We start from the raw sequence: 19,519 nt of genomic DNA on the forward strand, positions 1-19,519 counted from the left end.
GCTCATCTTTCAAAAAGATGACCCGGCCCTTGGGGCCTAATGAGGAAGGTATACATTAAGGCGTACCTCATGTTTATTCTTCATCATAAGGAGAAGATTCTTCTCCATTTCATAACTTGTCTCCAGGCGACTTGCGAAGCCGGAGCAGAGCTCTTTAAATTCAAGATTCTCATACTGAGAAAGTTTGGCCTTGGAAATTTCATGTCCGGTATAAGGCTGGGATGATGTTGATACATGCTTCGATAAGACTGCCGAAGCCGGCTTAGAGAAGCCAGTACGAGTGATGATTACAACATCCGGATCTTCATTTCACCCACATAGCATGTGCTAAAAATTTGAGAGGGTCACCGCAAAAATTGGATGCACTTCGTGTACAAAACAGACAATCTCTTCCGAAGTATCAGGGTTTCGGACGAAAACTCATCTGTTACAAAAGGCATTTCAGTGATATTCTAGATCAAAGGCATCATCATCATACTAGTTGTGGAGACAAAGTCTTCACTTTTTCTTCTCTTGTATCCTTTGCTTATTGCGCCGTAACCATGGATAATCTTCATCGTTTAACAGGGTGCTTGGGTCAGCCTTTACTTTGAAGGGAGGAATTTCATGAAACTTTTCATAATCTCCAGACATGTCTGTCTTGCCATCCAATCCCACGATGTCTCTTTTTCCTGAAAGAACTATGTGGCGCTTTGGCTCATCGTATGATGTATTCGCTTCCTTATCTTTTATTTTTCTCGGTTTGGTAGACATGTCCTTCACATAGAAAACATGTGCCACATTTCATGTGTCTACCCAAGATTGTTCAGATCCACTGTTGTCATTCCGTGATGTGGGTCTACATGTACCCCTAACAGATTGACCCATTTGCACTGAAACAAAGGGACCTTGAAATCATGTCCATAGTTGTAATGCCCCAAGTGTAGAACCTACCCTTTTTGGACCTACTTCATGTGGGACCACCTTGTTAGAGATTATGATGTTAAAATTGATACCATGATTTCATGTGTGTTCCTTACTATTTCCTTCTTATGCATGCATGCATAGCATATCATTGCATGCCCTTATCTTGTGTTGTTGCACTATGATTTCTTGTGATGTTAGTAATAAATGTAGGCGGTGATCATATGGTTAGCTACCTTGTGATTTCATGTGTTGATGTCATGTGATGATGGTGTGTGGAGTGTAGGGATGGTTGCTTGGGATTTTCAAAGCTCATTGCAATTTCAAACCCTTTTCCTCTCCTATTATCTCATGTTCAAAATTCCATCTTCACAAGAGCTGTTTTAAAATGTCTTGTGTTTAGAGGTTATTGTGGAGATGATGATGTGATGATGTGGAGTTTTATTTTGGTCTTGAGGATGAATATAAATCACAAAACAGTATAATTAATTGTTGTTTTGTATTTATTTAAATGCCCCATAAAATCCTTTTGCATTTTATTTTAAAAGCTTAGGTATTTTTAGGCCCAGGGGCATTTTTGTTTTGATTTTATATTCAGCAGTAGTCCTGTGGGTTTCTTTTCTTTCTCTGTATTTTACCTAATCAGGAATAAATCTCCAGGGCTGTTTTCTTTTTTTCTTCTCTGGTGGGCTTCCTCCCACTCAGAGAGGCCCAGTGTCTCCTCTCCCCCTCGCGCAGCGCAGCCCACACGCCGTCCATCGTCTTCCTCCTGGCGACGTCATCTCTGTACGATCGCAGCTCCACCTCCCGATCGCCTCCCCTTGATCCTGTGGCTCAAGCGCCTCCCCCGAGGTAATATAAGGTGGAGGGAACCTTCCTCCTCCCCTAGGGTTCCCTCTCCTTCCCCAGCACCGCCGCCACCTCCCTCCTTTCCTCCTCCCTCTCCCTGGTAAGTCCTCTATAGAGTAGGAACAGAGAGAGAGAGAGTTCGGCCGCCGCGTCTACCCCGTCTACTCCGTTGAGCAGCGCCAGCGGCCATGTCCAGGGGCACGGGGACGGTGCCCGCGCCCCATTTTCGTCCTCGGTGAGGTCGAGGGTCGTCCACAACGCCGGCCAGGAGCACGTCAAGGCGCCGGCTCCGCTGATCTACCCCGTCTACCTCCGTCGACATCAGCCGGCAGCAGGGCCTTCTCCCGCGCACCTCCCTCCTCTCCGGCCGGCCTCCTCCACCGAGCGGCTACTTCTTCTTCCCCGAGGTGAGCCGGCCCTCTCCTCCCTTCTCCCTCGTTGGATCCGACGAGTCGGAGGCAGGAAGTCCCTGTCGTGCGGTAGCAGCGTTAGTTGGTGCAGTCTGGAGCGTTGCATGTCGTGCGCAGTAGCAGTAGCAGTAGGAAGTGCTTCCTCCTCGTGGTGCAGCAGCGTAGCGCCTTGTTCTCCCCGCGACACAGCAGCGCAGCAGTAGCAACGCCGGCGAGGGAAACCAGGCAACCTCCCTGACGCTGGTGCGTCTTGGTGCAGAGCCTGGTTCAGCTGTTGCATATAGCTTAGCTGCTTCGTTTCACCACTTCCAACAGTAGCCTATCTGTAGCGCAGTGGTCGGAACCTTTGGCTTGCTATCAGCAGGTCGTGGGTTCGATCCCAGGGAGAAAACCTCCCCTTTTTTTTGTTGATTTCGTCGGCACAGTAGAAGCAGCAACAGGACACCTTAACCTGATAGGTGCCCCTGTACTGTCGAGCGCCTGGGCCGTGGTAGAGTGGTTCCATTGCAGTAGAACCAGCAGCAGGTGGGGAGTTCGATTCCAGACACTGCCCTTTTTATTTCTTTGTGATTTTTTTTACTGTTGCAAGATTTTGCTATTTATTTTCCTGTGCATATGTCTTGGCAGCATCTTAGCATTTTTTCCCTTTTGTGCACCATATAAGTCTTCCTGCAGATTGTTAGTGTATGTATGTGATCTATGTGAGCTTTGGTGTGGTGCATACACATGGTGATGATCATGTGCATGGGTGTGTATATGATCTAGCTAGTTTATGTTGATGGTGTGATTGCAAGTAGGCATGTGTTCATAGGGGTTGTAAGTGAAGTTGATGGTGTAGGTATGGAGATGTGTTTGTAGTGAGTGCACACCACATGTGGTACCTACTAAAAATGTTTGAGAGGTGAGGCTTCCAAGATACTTGCTTAGTAGTTTTCCCCCCTCATGTTGTTCTTGGATTTAAGAGTTGATGTTGTTGTGAATGATGTGGAGTATGTGTGTGTGTGTGGAACTTCCCCACCTTTGCAAAACTATGCACCTTCACATGTCTATATGTGAGAGGGCATGGTGTTTGTGTGTAGGGATAGTTTGGTAGATGTGTTGGTGATGTTGATGTGCATGACACAAACATGGGGTTCAAACCCCCATGTCACTTTGTCATTGTGCTCATGAACTCTACCTTTGTAGCTGTTGTCTTAGAAGGGTACTTTATGGAGTTGCATATTCAGATTTGTAGCAAGTTTGATCTTCGATTCCATGGAATAAGTGGAGCCCAAGGGCATGAGCTTTTGTGTGATAGTAGTAGGGGTTTTGCTCTACACCATAGTGGTGTCAATTACCTCTTGGTGTTATGTGTGTGCAAACTATGCCTAGACAAAGTGGGCATGTGGCTGAAAAATTCCAGATTAGTGAAATCTGAAATTTCACTAAGTCTGGAATTCTGGAAACATTTTCTTCCCCTATATATGAGGATGTGCTGGTCATTATGTTGAGAACTAGCCTTAGTTCAGTGCTAGGATTTTGAACCTGATATGTTTGTGAAGCACCCTGGAAAATTTCACATCATTTGGAGTCCAGTAGATTTTGTTTTGATTGCTGTCAAAAAGCTTCAGAACAGAGACAGAAACTCAGGTGCAGGAATTTTCACTAAGTCCCTGAGATCTGATGGTTTTGGGAAAGTTTGTGGCCTTGTATCTTCTAGATTTTAATTCCTTTTGCTGTGATTCCTGCTGGTGCTTGTAGTGTTCTTGGTGGACAACAGCCACATATATTATTTGTCATGTTTGGAAGCCTGTAGCTATGTTGCATGTAGCTCCCAAATAGCTAAGATGCAGATTATGGCAGATTATGTAGTTTTGTCTTTTTTATCAAAGTGTGTGCTTAATTGATGTTGTGGTGTTCTTCCTTGCTCCAATCTATTCATGTTGGGTTGTTACAGGTTTGGGCAACCTGGGAATACCAGATTTGTGCCAATTGTGAGTGTGGTGTTGAATCTTCCACGTAGAGCTTCATATCTTGTTCCGTTGATTCCCGTTGATCCGTAGCTTCGTTTGCAATGTTCTTTATATAGTTTTGCACCGTTTTCACGAGCCGCATCTGTTCATGTCATTCTCATGCATGTCAAAATAGCTTAGTGTACAGTTCTGTCCAGAAACTTGTAGTAGTTTATTTTTGCTTGTGCTAGTGATAGAAATAGTGGTGCATGCTCAATTTTAATCTCATGCATCATGTGATTGTTGCATCTTGTGGTGCTTCTATTCATTGGATGTTATTCTTATGTTGGGTAGCACCGGGAGCGGAGAACGAATACGTGGAGTCAGGAGAGTACGTGCAGGACGAACCAGAACCATTCCAAGCTGAGGATATCACAGGCAAGATGATATGACCTTGATTCCATCTCTAGACTTGTTATGTTAGTTTCGTTTCCATGTCATATTGCTCGCTGCCTACCACTGAAATTAAATTGCCTCTTGAAATGCCATGAGCCCAAACACCGTTCTCCTTCCTAGCAAACTTGTGTGGCTAAGTAGGCTTGCTGAGCTACTATTGTTAGCATTGCTAGTTGCAGGTGTTTTGACTCATGTGATGAACATGAGCTTGATATCATTATATTAAATTATTTTATTTATTTAATGCACCTATATACTTGGTAAATGACGGGAGGCCTAGCCTTTTGCCGAGAGCTTTGTTCCGTTATTGCCGCCTTAGTTACCGGCTACCGGTGTTTGATTCCATAATGATCGCTCCTAACACGTTCGGGGTTGTTATGGGGACCCCCTTGATAAATCGCATAGTGCTAAGGCTTGTCCGGCAGGACCCAACATTGGTGTTAATTTGCTAATAACCTAATAATAATCTGCATAGGGAATAGCTACCCCGAGGATTTTAATCAACAACCCGGGCCAGTGCTCCTCATGAGTGTTGGCCCAAATTAGAGCACTGTGCGGGGCCAACTCAGAGAAACTTGAGAGATTTCTATCAGGCCACTGTACGCGTCGCTCATCTGTCGTGTCCTGAGACTGAGATACGCGGCTCTTATCAGGGTCGTCGACACGACGGGAGGTCCTGCTAGCCTTGTCTTACCTTAGCGGTATATCTTGCGTATAGGAATCCCAGTGAAGCTTTGGTTTCCCCCAGAGTTGAGGTTTTCCTCTAAGGAATCCGACGAGATCACGAGATTCGTGATAGAGGATGCCTTTGCAGCCTGTGTTCGTTTGTGATGGACTAGTTGGAGCACCCCTGCAGGGTTTAATCTTACGGAAAGCCGTGCCCGCGGTTATGTGGCTACTTGGAATATTTTGTTAACATCCGGTATTAGAGAACTTAAACGTAAGCTAATAAAATTGCCAACTGTGTGCGTAACCGTGACTGTCCCTTCGAAGATCTCTCTTCGATCGGGAACACGGTGGGGTTATGAATGTCGTAGGTAGGTGTTCAAGATCACTTAGTGATCAAGTAAATCCGACCGCTAGTGTAGACCACCTTTACTTCTACTTTGCGTAAGTTAGCCACTTAATCAAGCATAGGATGCTGCAGCCTGATACACTTCATCATTACCCTACCTAATAACATGACTAGTTCTGGCACCAAGGTCTTAGATTGCTGAGTCCCCGTGGCTCACGGATTCCTCCGAAACTCCCAGCAGGTACAGGTACCCCAGAGACAGATGATCCCAACGTCACCCAGCTGGCGTGGCAGTACGACGAGGAGACAGACCGCCTCTACGTGAACTATCCAGAGGACTGAGGAGTGGTCGTGATCGTGGGCCTGCAGCAGGGTAGCATAGCATTTTCCCATGTTTTGTAGTCCGTAGCAAAACTACCTTGTTTGTATCTGTGTTGTACTCTGAGTTATCAATAAGAAGACAGTTGAATCCCGAATTGTCTACTTTTATTATTATTTGTGCTATGTTACTTGCTTGTGAAATGCTTAGATGCGCTTCTTTCCTATTCGGGGGCCTCGACCCCCAGATCGGAAAGGACCGCATCTTGGTCGTTACAATAGTCAAGTTCCAATGTATCCACTATGTAACCATAATATGTGTCCTTTCCCCTCTTGGTTGCTGCATCAAAGCGGACACCGTTGTTTTGGTTGGTGCTCTGTTGATCTTGGGCGATCATGTAAAATGTATTCCCATTTATCTCGTACCCTTTGTAAGTCAATACAGTCAAAGATGGTTCCTTGGCCAATGGTTACAGCTCTTTAGAAACAGTGTTGTCACCCATGAGACGTTTTTGCAACCAACTACCAAAAGTCCTGATGTGTTCATATGTAATCCACTGGTCACACTACTCTGGGTGTTTGGAGCGTAGAATATTCTTGTGTTCATCGGCATACAGGGTCACCAAGGTAGAACTCTCTAGAACTGTGTAGTTTTCTTGAGACCAAGAATGCCCGTCCATACATATTATTGAGTACGCTCCTAGCATGCCTTTTCTAGTGAGTCTCCCCTCATACCGCGATTGAGGGAGACTAATCTTCTTAAGGTCAGGAATGAAGTCAACATAAAACCCAATAACATCCTTTGTTTGATGACCCGTGGGGATGCTTTCTTCTGGCCTAGCGCGGTTACGAACATATTTCTTTAGGACTCCCATGAACCTCTCAAAGGGGAACATATTGTGTAGAAATACAAGGCCCAGAACGACAATCTCGTCGACTAGATGAACTAGGGCGTGTGTCATGATATTGAAGAAGGATGGTGGGAACACCAACTCGAAACTAACAAGACATTGCACCAAATCACTCCTAAACCTTGGCAGGATTTCTGGATCTATCACCTTCTAAGAGATTGCATTCAGGAATACACATAGCTTCACAATGGCTAATCGAACGTTTTCCGGTAGAAGTCCCCTCAATGCAACCGAAAGCAGTTGTGTCATAATCACATGGCAGTCATGAGACTCTAGGTTCTGGAACTTTTTCTCTGCCATATTTATTATTCCCTTTATATTCGACGAGAAGCCATACGGGACCTTTATACTGAGCAGGTTCAAAGAAGATCTACTTCTCTTCTTTGGTAAGAGCGTAGCTGGCAGGGCCTTCATACTGCTTTGGATGCATGTTGTCTTTTTCATGCACACGTTGATGTTCCTCCCATGCCTCCCGTGAATCTTTTGTCTTCCCATACACTCCCAAGAAGCCTAGCAGGTTCACGCAAAGATTCTTCGTCACATGCATCACGTTGATTGCAGAGCGAACCTCTAGGTCTTTCCAACAGGTTAGGTCCCAAAATATAGATTTCTTCTTCCACATGGGTGCGCGTCCCGCATCGTCAGTCGGAACAGATAGTCCGCCAGGACCCTTTCCAAAGGTTACTTGTAAATCATTGACCATATCAATTATGTGATCACCAGTACGGATGACGGGCTTCTTCCGGTGATCTACCTCACCTTTGAAATGCTTTTCTTTCTTTCGACATTGATGGTTGGTCGGAAGAAATCGACGATCCCCAGGTACACATTCTTCCCACATTTGTCCAAATATATAATGTCGGTGTCATCGAAACAGTGTGTGCATGTGTGGTATTCCTTGTTTGTGTGTCCTGAAAGTTTACTGAGAGCAGGCCAATCGTTGATGGTTACAACCAGCAACGCATGTAGGTCAAATTCCTCATGTTCATTCTCATCCCACACACGTACACCTCGTCCATTCTACAACTGTAAAAGTTCATCAACTAATGACCTTAGATACACATCAATGTCATTGCGGGGTTGCTTAGGGCTTGAGTCTTTCACACGGGTCTTCATGTTCTTCTATAGGTCAGTATTCTTCACAAGAACTCTCCAGTCTATGGTATGATGCGAGAGACCCTCTATGAATTAGAACATATCATATAGTTGAGATTGGATTTCATTATTAGCATGTTCCTTGCATCTTTCGAGTACCTACCTTGCATGATGTCGCGGACCCAAGCGGAGGGGCCTCTAGAAAGTTGTATGGTTTTGAGTTGAAAAGTAAAACCTTACTTTTTCGATGTCTAATATAACATTGAGTTAAATGGTCTAATTTCCAAGTAGTTATTATGCGGTGATTTTGCTAGATAGACCAATGACTGCTATGGGAATTTTTTAGCCTATCGAAGAAACGAAATGTTACCCTAATATTTCTATTCCTTATAAAATATTATTTATTATGCATGATGATTATATCATCGGCCAATAGAAACTTTTCAAAGTTGAAGTTGTCGAAGAACCACTTAAAGTCTACAATGTCTTAAGGTAGTTCTCCATGGAAAAAAGTCTCGACAGAATTTAAATTCCTTGGCAAATTTATTCGTTGATAAGAAATCATTGGATGAGATTCGTATGGATATCATTATTAGTGACTTTGGATGAATATCGAAAGAGTTATGATATTATGTATAAATTATTTGATATAAATATTGCCTTTAGATATGCTCTAAATGTTTATTGGTAACATTTCATATATACAAATGTTGATTATTACTTATTCCTTGCCGCATTATAGTGCACATATTTTGTTTTCCAAAGGTCAAGCACTATAAATTTGACCAAATTACATAGAAAAATCTACATACACAATAAAAAACAAATGCCATTTGACACATCAATCATGAAGTAGTTTTATATTGTATTTATTTGGTGTTTATTTGGACCCTAGGTATTCATTTGGTATTCTTGACGTTGATATTTTTTTCTGTAAACTTGACCAATGTTTACGAGGTTTGATAAGAAAATAAGAAGTTATACGCACTCTTTCGATGAATACACAATATATTTCGACAAGGAGGGAGTTCTGATATTAATCCCGGGACCAGCTCCTACCCTTTTCTATATATATATATATATATATATACACACACACACTAGTATGTATGCACGTGCAATGCACGTTTTAACATTATGAGATCATTTTTGGTAGGGAAAAAATAGTTGCTAATAAATTTGAAGCAAAAAAAATCTTCATTTTTGGATGAACAAATAAATTATATTACAAAAAATTCGGAATTAATATATGCAGTCCCCACAATTTGTTAACAAAGAATCCCGCAAAAGAATGTTTAAAAAGAAAAGAATTTGAAAAATGAAATTTAATTTTACTTTATGTTTCTCCCCTAAAACCAATTTTTGAGGGCTAACCTGAAGTTACAACATGTCTAGCCAAAAAAGAATGAGTATGGGCCACATCTCTTGAGAAAGATTAGGCGTTCATTCTAGAACATGGTGAATGCAGCAACCATGCACTGTTCACCACGAATTCCACTTTTTTCGGCCGTTGGATTTAGGATATAAATGGTTAGGATTGATGGCCAATTCCTACTCAAAAATCATACACTATATTGTAGTATAGATATAGCAACCACATGATACAACATGAAATCACTGTTGGGGCAAACAACACATCCATGCCCAAAAGAAAAGAAACCCAAAAGAAAAAAGAGAGAAAACAGTGCCAACACCGACAGCTTAACGAAAACAATAATGACCCGCAACCGCTTATTCTCACCACGATTCGAGCACCTTAATCCATCGCGTACCAAGCAACACCTTCAAAAAGGATAATGACGACGATGACACTGCTGTCCGGACAGGTCCTAGAATTTCCTCCGGTACGCTCTGGGGCGTGGGGAGGAGGAACATCCGACACCCTTCAAGAAGGAAGGGTGACGCTCTCAAGAGTCACCATATCGGTGTCAAGAAACAAGGATCTCTCCCGACCCCCAAACCACCACCATCTCCCGGACAATCAGAGACGCTCCACCAAACATGCCATCCACCAACAAACGCTACCACGGTCTTGCAATCACCATCGTCGTCTCACCATGGCCAACGTAGCATAGCCGGTCAGTCTGAGGCGAACCACCCGAAGACAAGATCCGACAGGAGGACAACCACGCAGGAGGGGATCACCTCCACCATCCAAGACGGTCACCGTCCGGACACAACGACGAGAGAATGCCGAACCATTGGAACCGGAGGGCGACAACAGTGCAGCCACCTGGAGGATGTCCTCCACCGCCATCGATGTGTGCCGACCGGACACAGCAGCTGGGACACGCCAGGCCAAATAGGCCCGGCCGAGCACCGGCCAAGTCCCGGGGCTCGTAAAGTCCCGACTATCGTGCTGCTGCACGTAGAAGGCCACCACCGTTGCCCTCATGCAACCCAAAAGCTCAGCCGGGCATGGACAAACCCGTGAAGCTCCCATCGTCACGCTGTAGCAGTGCGGCGTCAACGCTGTCATGCCCGCTGCGAGCCGCGCTGCAGACCAACCAGAGGCGACGAGGCAGGCCCGACCTGACCCAGATCGGGCCCAAGGGGCCCAGATCTAGGCCTGCAGGGCCGAAGCGCTGCCATTGCCACCTAGCCACCAACGACAGCACCACCGTCACCGAGACCATCCACGCCGCACCAGGGGGAGCACCGCCGCCGCGCCGGGCCGATGCCGCCCAGATGCACCACCAGGCACAGGGCTGCTCCGCGCCACCCGAGCCAGAAGGGTAAAGGCCGGAGGCCCGCCGCTACTGGGGCACCCGACCAAGGGCCGGGGCGGCGCACCGGCGACGGCGGGAGGAGGAAGGGAAGGGGAGGGCGCGGCCTAGCCGCCGCGGGGCGGCGCGGGTCGCGGGAGGGGGGGGGGGGGACGGGGCTATGGGCGAGCTCTACCGGCAGCTGCAAGGGAGAACCCTAACGGATCGCGGGAGGGGAGGGGAACCCCGACCTCGAAACCTGATGTTATCTGAACGTTCTCCGACCAGCTCCGACCCTTGCACAAGCGTCACCCTATTTGCCTGGTTTGTTTGCGAGATGGCGCAAAGCTGTTAGCGGAAAGTTGAGTATCTGCTGTTGTTTAGACATCTTGCATATTCTGGGAGAAGACTGTTCAGATCGCCTCCGGCTGTGCCATGACTAGAGACACCAAATTTGCCCGGAGGGATGATGAAGCAGTGATCGACAAGTTGCTTCACAACGAGTCAAGTAGAGAACCAATCACAGGCTCACACAGAACACATTGCAGCAGCATCGATTTCTCTCCACACACCAGATGCTTATTTTCATGCTACAAATGGTATCATGCCGCAATATCAGGGTAGCACACAGGAATGCATCTAAAATCCCACAGGAGGACAGGAACCGGCTGCACATACAGACAGAGCAAGTCATAACTCACTTGGAAGATCTAATATATTCAGTCCACTCCGATGATTGACTTCAAGAACCGAAGTTCTGCACTGAGCGCCATCAGGCGGTCAGAGGTATCGCTTGAGCCGACGGGGGGCTCCACGCCCACGAATACGTAAAGCCCTGCCATCTCGCCTTCCAGTGTCGAAGAAGGCACGGCACCGTACCCGGTTATTGTTCTTATCGTGTCGAGCTGTTCCCTCAACTGTTCTTCCGTGTAGCGAGCCTGGTCGAAACAAGGAAGATCATGCTTAGACATGGGGAAAAAACAGTGCACAAATACAAATTCTGCTATGCTAAATATTACAACTGTGCATTCAGTGTGGTAAGATGTCCATTTCAAAAAGATGAAAAATGTGGTGAACTGTGTTATGGGCATCCAGATAAAATCCAGGAGCAACTGCATTTTTTCACTCTAGCCTTTCCGGACATCACAGGTTGATGTGATTCCTATTATGTCAAGCTTATAATGCTTTAGTCTTTTTAGTTTTCCATCCATATACAACTTGAACTCTAGAACTGAAGGGGCAAGGCTACAGTAAAATCCCTACCCCTTCTCAAACATACAGTACTGATTAGTCCTACAGTTGTGGGCATCAGTCAAAATCCCCTAGAGTTGTGATATCGTGTTAGCTCAGCCCCCAATATTATATTTTTTGTGTTACCTCAGCCCCAAATATTTTGTATTTGTGTTACCTCTCTTCTCAAACATACTAATTTCGTAATTAGGGGCAATGCAAAGGCCGAATCTTATAAAATTTGTCTAAACTTTAAATGGAATGGGAAAAATGGGCTGAAAGCTCTGGATTAATAATTGAAGATGTAACGAATTTTGGTGATTGTTCCAGATTAATAAAAATTTGAGCCAAATTTGGCCATCTTTTGAAAAACTGTCCAAATTTGACCCCATTTTGATAATTGAGATTTTTTTCCAAATTTTGAATATTTTCAATTTTTTTAGTTAGCCGAGCCGTCCTCTAGTCACTTAAACATGGGACCCCCACGCCATATATCTCATTAAGACTGTTTTTCTGTTACTGATTAGTCCTAGAGTTGTGGGTATCAGTTAAAATCCCACATAGTTGTAGTTTTCTGTTACCTCAGTCTCAAATATTATGTATTTGTGCAATTTCCTCTTTAAGAAATGATGTTACCATCATGCTGTATGAACTCATAAGGCCCTTATTTTCTGTATCCCCCATACCGCCAGATCATGGGTATATGGTTTTATCAACTGGGAATGCCACACTTCACGCAAACAATTCGGTTGTCATTTACTAGTAAAGCGACATAAAAATATTTGAATACAAGTAAATCATGTTGCGATCATTTCATGATCATTTCATGTCGAGCTATCAATTTGTAGAAATAAATAATCAGGTAGGGTTTCCAATGTCAATTATTTGTAAAACCTACAGACTGGCAGTGGCTTTCAATATAAATGTTACTTCCAATATTTTTTTTGTGGTTTTCACCGGTTTCCACCGAATGTTGGTTTCCGCATGATATTCTCCATATGGGAGATACGGAAACCAATATTCAATGAAAACTTCATGGAAACCATATTTTTATGTTTCAAAAAAATCTGAAAAAATATGGGATGTTAAGAGGATGATGTTTTATTGCCACACAAAATTTCAAGTTGAAACACATTACCAGATGTGAGCTACAAAAAGACAAATTTCATCGCTGAATAGTGACATTACTATTTGGCACTATATATTTTTTTTTGTGGTTTTCACCGGTTTTCACCGAATGTTGGTTTCCGTATGATATTCTCCCTTACCATATCCCTGGTTTCCTATGTGGTTGCTTCATATAATAACAACTTTTATAGCCATTCTTGGCAAAATCCTACAGATAATCTGATTATAACTGTGAGAATCACAAACGTGTCATTGGCTCACCTCGCTCTCAGCAACAACTCTGCTCCTAAATGCTTCATTCATCATTGTGTAACCCACATCACTTGACTGATCAGACAGGTCAATGATTTCTTCGCCCATGGTGGAGAAATACGGTGTGCTCCCACTGGATATTATACCTTCGTTATCATGCATAGATGCCACTGGGACAAAGCAGCATTCCATGCCTTGTTTGTCTACACCACCAGAATCCTTTACATTGTGTCCTATTGCAGCAATTCCTAAGATGTCACCAACATGGGGAGTTTCCACAACCACCTGTGACTCACATTCTGTGAGGTTACTCAATGGCAGCACCTCATCTTCAGGCTTCGCAGCAGCAACAATGTTGACTTGCACATCAGAAATTTCCCCAGTACCAAAATCTGCCGTCGAAGCATAAGCTGCAAGGTCACTCTCATGCAGCACCTCATCTTCAGGCTTCGCAGCAGCAACAACATTGACTTGCACATCAGAAATTTCCCCAGTACCAGGATCTGCCGTTGACGCACCAATCGCGAGGTTACTCTCATGCAGCACCTCACTCTCAGGTTCCACAGCAGCAACAATTCCCACATACACATCATTAACTTCCCTTGTAACAAGATCCGGATGTAACTCACCAACCAGAAGGTTACTCGGTGGCACCATCTCACTATCAGGTGCTGCAGTTGCAATAATCTCAACTTCCACATCAACCACTTCGGCTATGACAAGATCCGTGCTCGGTGGCAGCACCTCACTTTCAGGTGCTGCAGTTCCAATAATCTCCACTTGCGAATCAACCACTTCAGCGGTAACAAGATCAGTATTACTACTAGCTTCTTCCAACACCCCCTGCACTGCAACTTCAAATCCTTCCTTGTCCTGAACCGTATCATCTTCCCCATGAAACACTGGAGTTGGTGATTCAGAGTCTCGTGGTGGCATGTCCTCGGCAGACCTTTTCGCTTCTTTTCTTATGTCATGCTCTTTTTTATCTCCAATGTCTGATGAAAGTGAATACTGACCTATATTGTGTACAGAAAACTCACCTTCTCCCTTTTTATCTTCATCACCTGACGCGGGCACGCTCCATTCTGGAAAATAGGAGCCTTCTCCCTTTTTATCTTCATCACCTGATGCGGGCACGCTCCATTCTGGAAAATAGGAGCCTTTCGAATGCCTCGCCTCGGTAGACTTGTTTTCCTCTGTAGTTTTGCCATCCTCTACTTTTTCATTCCACATCTTTGATTGAAATGGTAATTGGCCTGAATTCTGTACAGAAATTTCACCTTCTCTTTTTTCCTGAACCACATTGTCTTCATCACCTGACGCCGGCACAGACGATTCATAGAATGCCGTCTCCTTGGTAGTCTTGTTTTCCTCTGTAGTTTTGCCTTCCTCTTCTACTTCTTCATTCAAATTCTTTGACAGAAATGATCGTTGGCCTGAATGCTGTGCAGCAAATTTACCTTCTCCCTTTTCCTGGACCACATTGTCATCTTCTTCGCCTGATGCTGGCACACATGATTCTGGAAAACAGAGGCCTCGCGACACTGTCTCCTCCATAGACTTGTTTTCCTGCATAGTTTTACCATCGCCTTCTTCTTTTTTAGAACACACATCCTCCTTTTTTTCATTCCAATTCTTTGATCGAAATGATTGCTCGCCTGATACTTGTACAGCTTCTTCGTCGTTTCCCTCTTCCTGAATCACATTATCCTTCTCAGGAAACAGTGGCTTTGCTGATGCAGAAACACCAGAGCCCCTTGGTAGTGTCTCCTTTTGAGTAGACCCACTTCCTTCCAATGGTGTGTGCCCCTCCGTATCGTTGCCACGGTATGACATGTATGAATCATGGCCAGATTCTTGGGCAGAAAATTCACCTTGTACCTCCTCCACCTCGACGTCGGCAAACGCAGGCGCCGATGATTCGGAAACACCAGGATCCCGTGGGAGCAGCGGCGAAGTGTCGCTCTCCTTTTCTTCTTTGATGATAGCCTGCTCTATTTCAGTATCCAAATAGCCGAATGCCTTAGCCTCTTGTGACACCGTCTCCTTGGTGAACTTATTTCCCTCCATAGTTCTTCCATCATCTTCTTCATTTTCATCAAAATTCTTTGACTGAAATTGAAATGATTGCTGGCCTGAATTCTGTACAGAAAACTCATCTTCTCCCTTCTCCTGGACCACATTGTCGTGGTCACCACCAGACGCTGGCACGCCCAATTCAGGAAAATAGAAGCCCTGCAACACCGTCTCCTTTGCAGGCCTGTTTTCCTCCATGGTTCTGTCATCCTCTTCATTGTTTTTAGAATACACGCCATCCTCTTTCCCCTTCCAATTGTCTGATTGCAACAATGGTTGGCCTGAATTCAGTAAAGAAAACTCATCTTCTCCACTTCTCTGAACCAGAGTATCCTCTTCTTGAAGCAGTGGCATTGATGGTGCAGAAAATTCACCTTCTAACTCGTCGTCGGCAAGCGCCTCAGGATCCCGTGACAGGGGCAGCGAAGTGTCGCTCCCGTCTTCCTCTCCGGCGGTGCCCTGCTCCATTTCGGTATCCAAATGGCCGAACGCCGGAGCCTCTTGGCCGTACTCTTCCGATGCGTCGAGGAACTCTTGCTCCAGGTCGTCGTATTCCTGGATGTACGGCGGCGGCGGCGGCGGCTGGCAGGAACGGAGGAGCGCGCCCGTGAGGTGGTTAGCGGCGGCGATGCTGGCGAGGTAGGCGGCGAAAGGGACGGACAGCGCGACGCCGGCGGCGGAGAGCACGATCAGCGGCGGGGCCACGACCGGCGCCGCCGTCGCCGCGGCGCCGGCGATGGCGGCCGTCCGGGTCAGCCCCCATCCGCGCCGGAGCAGCTCGCGGGCCCAGCTGTCGCTAGCCCCGCCGCCTCCGCCGCCAGCTGCAGCAGACCAGCCGGGGCTGCCTGGGCGGGGGAGGCAGTCCTGGGTGCGGGTGCCGGCGGATTCGACCTCGTCGAGAACCATGCTCATGGGATGAGATGAGGCCGAAGCCGGACTCGGAGCGGCGCTGCGGGAGGCGGCGGGGTTTGGACGCGCGGTGAGGTGGGGAACAGTGGCTGCTGGCGGGTGACGATGGGCCTGAGACTGAGACGCTGCGCGTGGAAAGGCAACCACGACGCGTGTGCACGGACGTGTCGTCGCGTGCTGAGCTCCCGTTTCATGCAACCGAGACGGAGTAGGAGACGAGGCCCAGGCGGATCGATCGATCTCCGAGTCCGTTTTCCTTTCGACCATGATTGACCCTCCTCATCTATATATTGTGGCGGAAAAAGTCCAAAACAAACCTTGAAGTTATAGATCAAAGCTAGATCGGACCCTGAGCTTTGAATCCCTGAAATTCGCACTCCGAACTTGTAATTCCGGTCTATTTTGAACCCTAGACCCGTTTGGCACACCGGAATTCTGGCAATACCATAATCCCGACGGAATAACCTGCTAGGCTGCTACTCTTATAGACAGAAATTGGACCGGCCCACTAACAAATTTTTTTTACGAAGTTTAAAAAAAGTTCACGCATTTTTAAAATTGTTCAGAAGTTAAAAAAAATTATATTTTCTATTTTTGTCACAAATTCTATGTCTTTTTTGTTTCAAAAAAATGTTTGGTTTTTTTAATTCTATTCGTATTTTTAATTCTATTCGTATTGGTCCAACATGCATTTTATAGATTTGTAGGAGCATAATCCTAGTGCCAAACATTCAACGTTTATTGTTATTTATACCTTAAAATATATATTTCATTTTAATAAAATGTTTATTGTTATTTATAAAATATAAAATATTTATTTAGAAAAATATTACCATGTATTTTTTTTGTGAGATGTACTTTTAAAATGTACATAATGTGCTGAAAAATATTGAAAGTTTATTAAAAAATATACATATATGTGTTAAAAAATACATTGGATACTGAAAAAAATACACATGTGGAAAAGCAAAAAGAAAATGAAAAAACAAAAAAAAACAGAGCCGCGCGCGTGCGCAACTGCGCTAATGGGTCCGGCCCAATTCAGCAAATCCCGGCTAAGTTCTGTCAAGGTTTAAAATAGACCAGGATTAGTGAGTTCGGTGTGTCGATTTCAGGGATTCAAAGTTCAGAATTTAATTTAGCTTTCGTCTATAACTTCAAGATTTGTTTTGGACTTTTTCCTGTTGTGGCCGGGCGCGGCGTCCTCGTCCACCCAACCCACCCACCCACCACCGACCGTCGAAAACCGCACAGGCGCTGCACCACGACAGCCACCATCCCGATCCCCGACGCAGCACTTGGTTGTACGTGCAAAGATGAGCGAGCCCTCCTCCTCCCTTGCTCCACCCGGGGTGTCCACGTGGGAGGTGCACGCCGGCAACCGGGACCGCCTCATCGCCGCGCTCAGCGCCCACCTCGCCGCCGCCGGCCGCGCGCGCCGCGGCGGCATCGTGCTCCTCGAGGGCGGCAAGGAGCAGACCCATTACTGCACCGACAACGTCCCGCTCTTCAGGCAGGAGGGCTACTTCGCGTATCTCTTCGGGGTGCGGGAGCCCGGGTTCTACGGCGCCGTCGACGTTGCTTCCGGTCAATCCATCCTCTTCGCTCCAAGGGTGGCACCCAACGAAGCTATCTGGACGGGTCCAGCGAAAGAATTGGCTTACTTCAAGGACACGTACAGGGTCGACTTCGTCTTCCATGTCGAAGAGCTCGCGCGGGTTCTCCGGCGTCAGTTCAGCGAGCACGGCCATGGAGAGCCGCTCCTCTTCCTCTTGCACGGGAAGAACACCGACAGCGGGAACTACTCCAAGCCCGCCGGTTTTCAGGGGATGGACGAGTTGGACACCGATTTGAGCACGCTCCATCCCGTCTTGACCGAATGCCGCGTGATAAAATCCGACATGGAGCTCGCCCTCATTCAGCACGCCAACGATGTCAGCTCGGCGGCACACGTCGAGGTCATGAGGCTGATCAAACCAGGCATGGTGGAACAAGACTTGGAAAGCATCTTTTGTCGACATGCATCCATGCACAGAGGCTGCCGGCGTTGCGCCTACACATGCATATGTGCCACCGGGAAGAACAGCGCCATTCTCCATTACGGGCACGCGGCAGCTCCGAATGACGCGACGCTGGTCGACGGAGACATGGCTCTGATGGACATGGGAGCTGAATACAACTTCTATGCTTCTGACATCACGTGCTCGTACCCTATCAATGGGAAATTCACAAGGAACCAGGCGATTGTGTACAGTGCTGTCCTCAAGGCTCATAACGACGTGATATCGTGTATGCGGCCTGGAGTGAAATGGATCGACATGCACAAGCTGGCAGAGCGGAGAATACTCGAGTCTCTAAAGGAAGATAACATCATCCATGGCGATGTTGATGACATGATGAACGCAAGGTTGGGTGCCGTTTTCATGCCTCGTGGCCTTGGGCACTTGCTTGGAATCGACGCCCATGATCCCGGAGGCTACCCTGAGGGTTTAGAGAAGCCAAAGGAGCCAGGGTTGGAGGCCTTGCGGACCACAAGAGAGCTTAAACAAGGCATGGTTATCACGGTCGAGCCAGGATGTTATTTCAGTGACTCTCTGCTGATGCGTGCGAGGGATGATCCAGTTTGCTCAAAGTTCTTCGACTGGGAAACGATAGAAACGTACAAAAGCTTTGGTGGTGTTCGCATTGAAAGTAATCTGTATGTGACGGCACAAGGGTGCAAGAACCTCACAAACTGCCCTCGAGAGATCTGGGAAATTGAAGCGGTAATGGCTGGCATGCCATGGCATTCACGTGATTCCCGTTCCACTGCGACAACAAGATGGACAATATGGGATGCCCTTTGTTCAGTAGGACTATTTTTACTTCAATTTGCCATTCCCTTTCGTTCAGTATCGTGATTGTTTAGACAATATGGGATGGGCTAAGATTTGTTGTGGCTTGTCTTATACTCTAAGAATATAATGTATTCTTATATGTAAATACAAATAGTTACATCATATTAATTCATCACACGGGAGTTATTCTTCACCCGAGGTAATCTTAAGATTGTTTCATAAATAAATTTTATTTTATATACAAATAGTTACATGCATATTGATTTATTATGTTAAATTTAGAATAAGAAAACAAAAATATAAGTCATAAGACAAAAAAAATGCATTTTATGTATATTTTACACTATGTTTTTACGTTCGTAACTTTATGTAGCGTAAAATATTTTTTATAGCAATTTAATATTTTCTTATGTTCTCTTTTGAGGTATGAAGTAAAAAAAATATTAGAGAACGTAAAAATACGATGCATTGATGGTAAAATAAAGGGGGTGAAG

The 19,519-nt window shown here is 45.7% G+C and overlaps 2 protein-coding genes across 2 annotated transcripts; one reads left to right on the forward strand and one right to left on the reverse strand.

Annotated features, from left to right (window-relative positions):
• Positions 1-11,118: 11,118 nt before the first annotated feature.
• On the reverse strand, positions 11,119-16,308 carry LOC123407423. The gene is made up of 3 exons (XM_045100559.1): positions 14,328-16,308; positions 13,213-14,267; positions 11,119-11,531 (listed from the first exon to the last, which is right to left on the reverse strand). Exons 1-3 carry the CDS (start codon positions 16,189-16,191, stop codon positions 11,313-11,315), a joined length of 3,138 nt encoding a protein of 1,045 aa, XP_044956494.1. The 5' UTR covers positions 16,192-16,308; the 3' UTR covers positions 11,119-11,312.
• Positions 16,309-17,504: 1,196 nt separating this feature from the next.
• LOC123396928 (xaa-Pro dipeptidase-like) lies at positions 17,505-19,088 on the forward strand. Its single transcript, XM_045091689.1, has one exon. It carries the CDS (start codon positions 17,505-17,507, stop codon positions 19,086-19,088), a length of 1,584 nt encoding a protein of 527 aa, XP_044947624.1.
• The last annotated feature ends 431 nt before the right edge of the window (positions 19,089-19,519 follow it).

Source organism: Hordeum vulgare, chromosome 1H (genome assembly GCF_904849725.1).
Source record: "Hordeum vulgare subsp. vulgare chromosome 1H, MorexV3_pseudomolecules_assembly, whole genome shotgun sequence".
NCBI lineage: Eukaryota > Viridiplantae > Streptophyta > Magnoliopsida > Poales > Poaceae > Hordeum > Hordeum vulgare.

Bases quoted from the DNA above. Each gene is read 5' to 3' on its own strand.
- LOC123396928 (XM_045091689.1), top strand. From the start codon at position 17,505: ATGAGCGAGCCCTCCTCCTCCCTTGCTCCACCCGGGGTGTCCACGTGG.
- LOC123407423 (XM_045100559.1), bottom strand. From the start codon at position 16,191: ATGAGCATGGTTCTCGACGAGGTCGAATCCGCCGGCACCCGCACCCAG. The intron at 14,268-14,327 runs GTGATGAAGATA...TGCCCGCGTCAG, and splicing joins ATGGAGCGTGCCCGCATCAG to GTGATGAAGATAAAAAGGGA. The intron at 11,532-13,212 runs GTGAGCCAATGA...TGTTTCGACCAG, and splicing joins GAGTTGTTGCTGAGAGCGAG to GCTCGCTACACGGAAGAACA.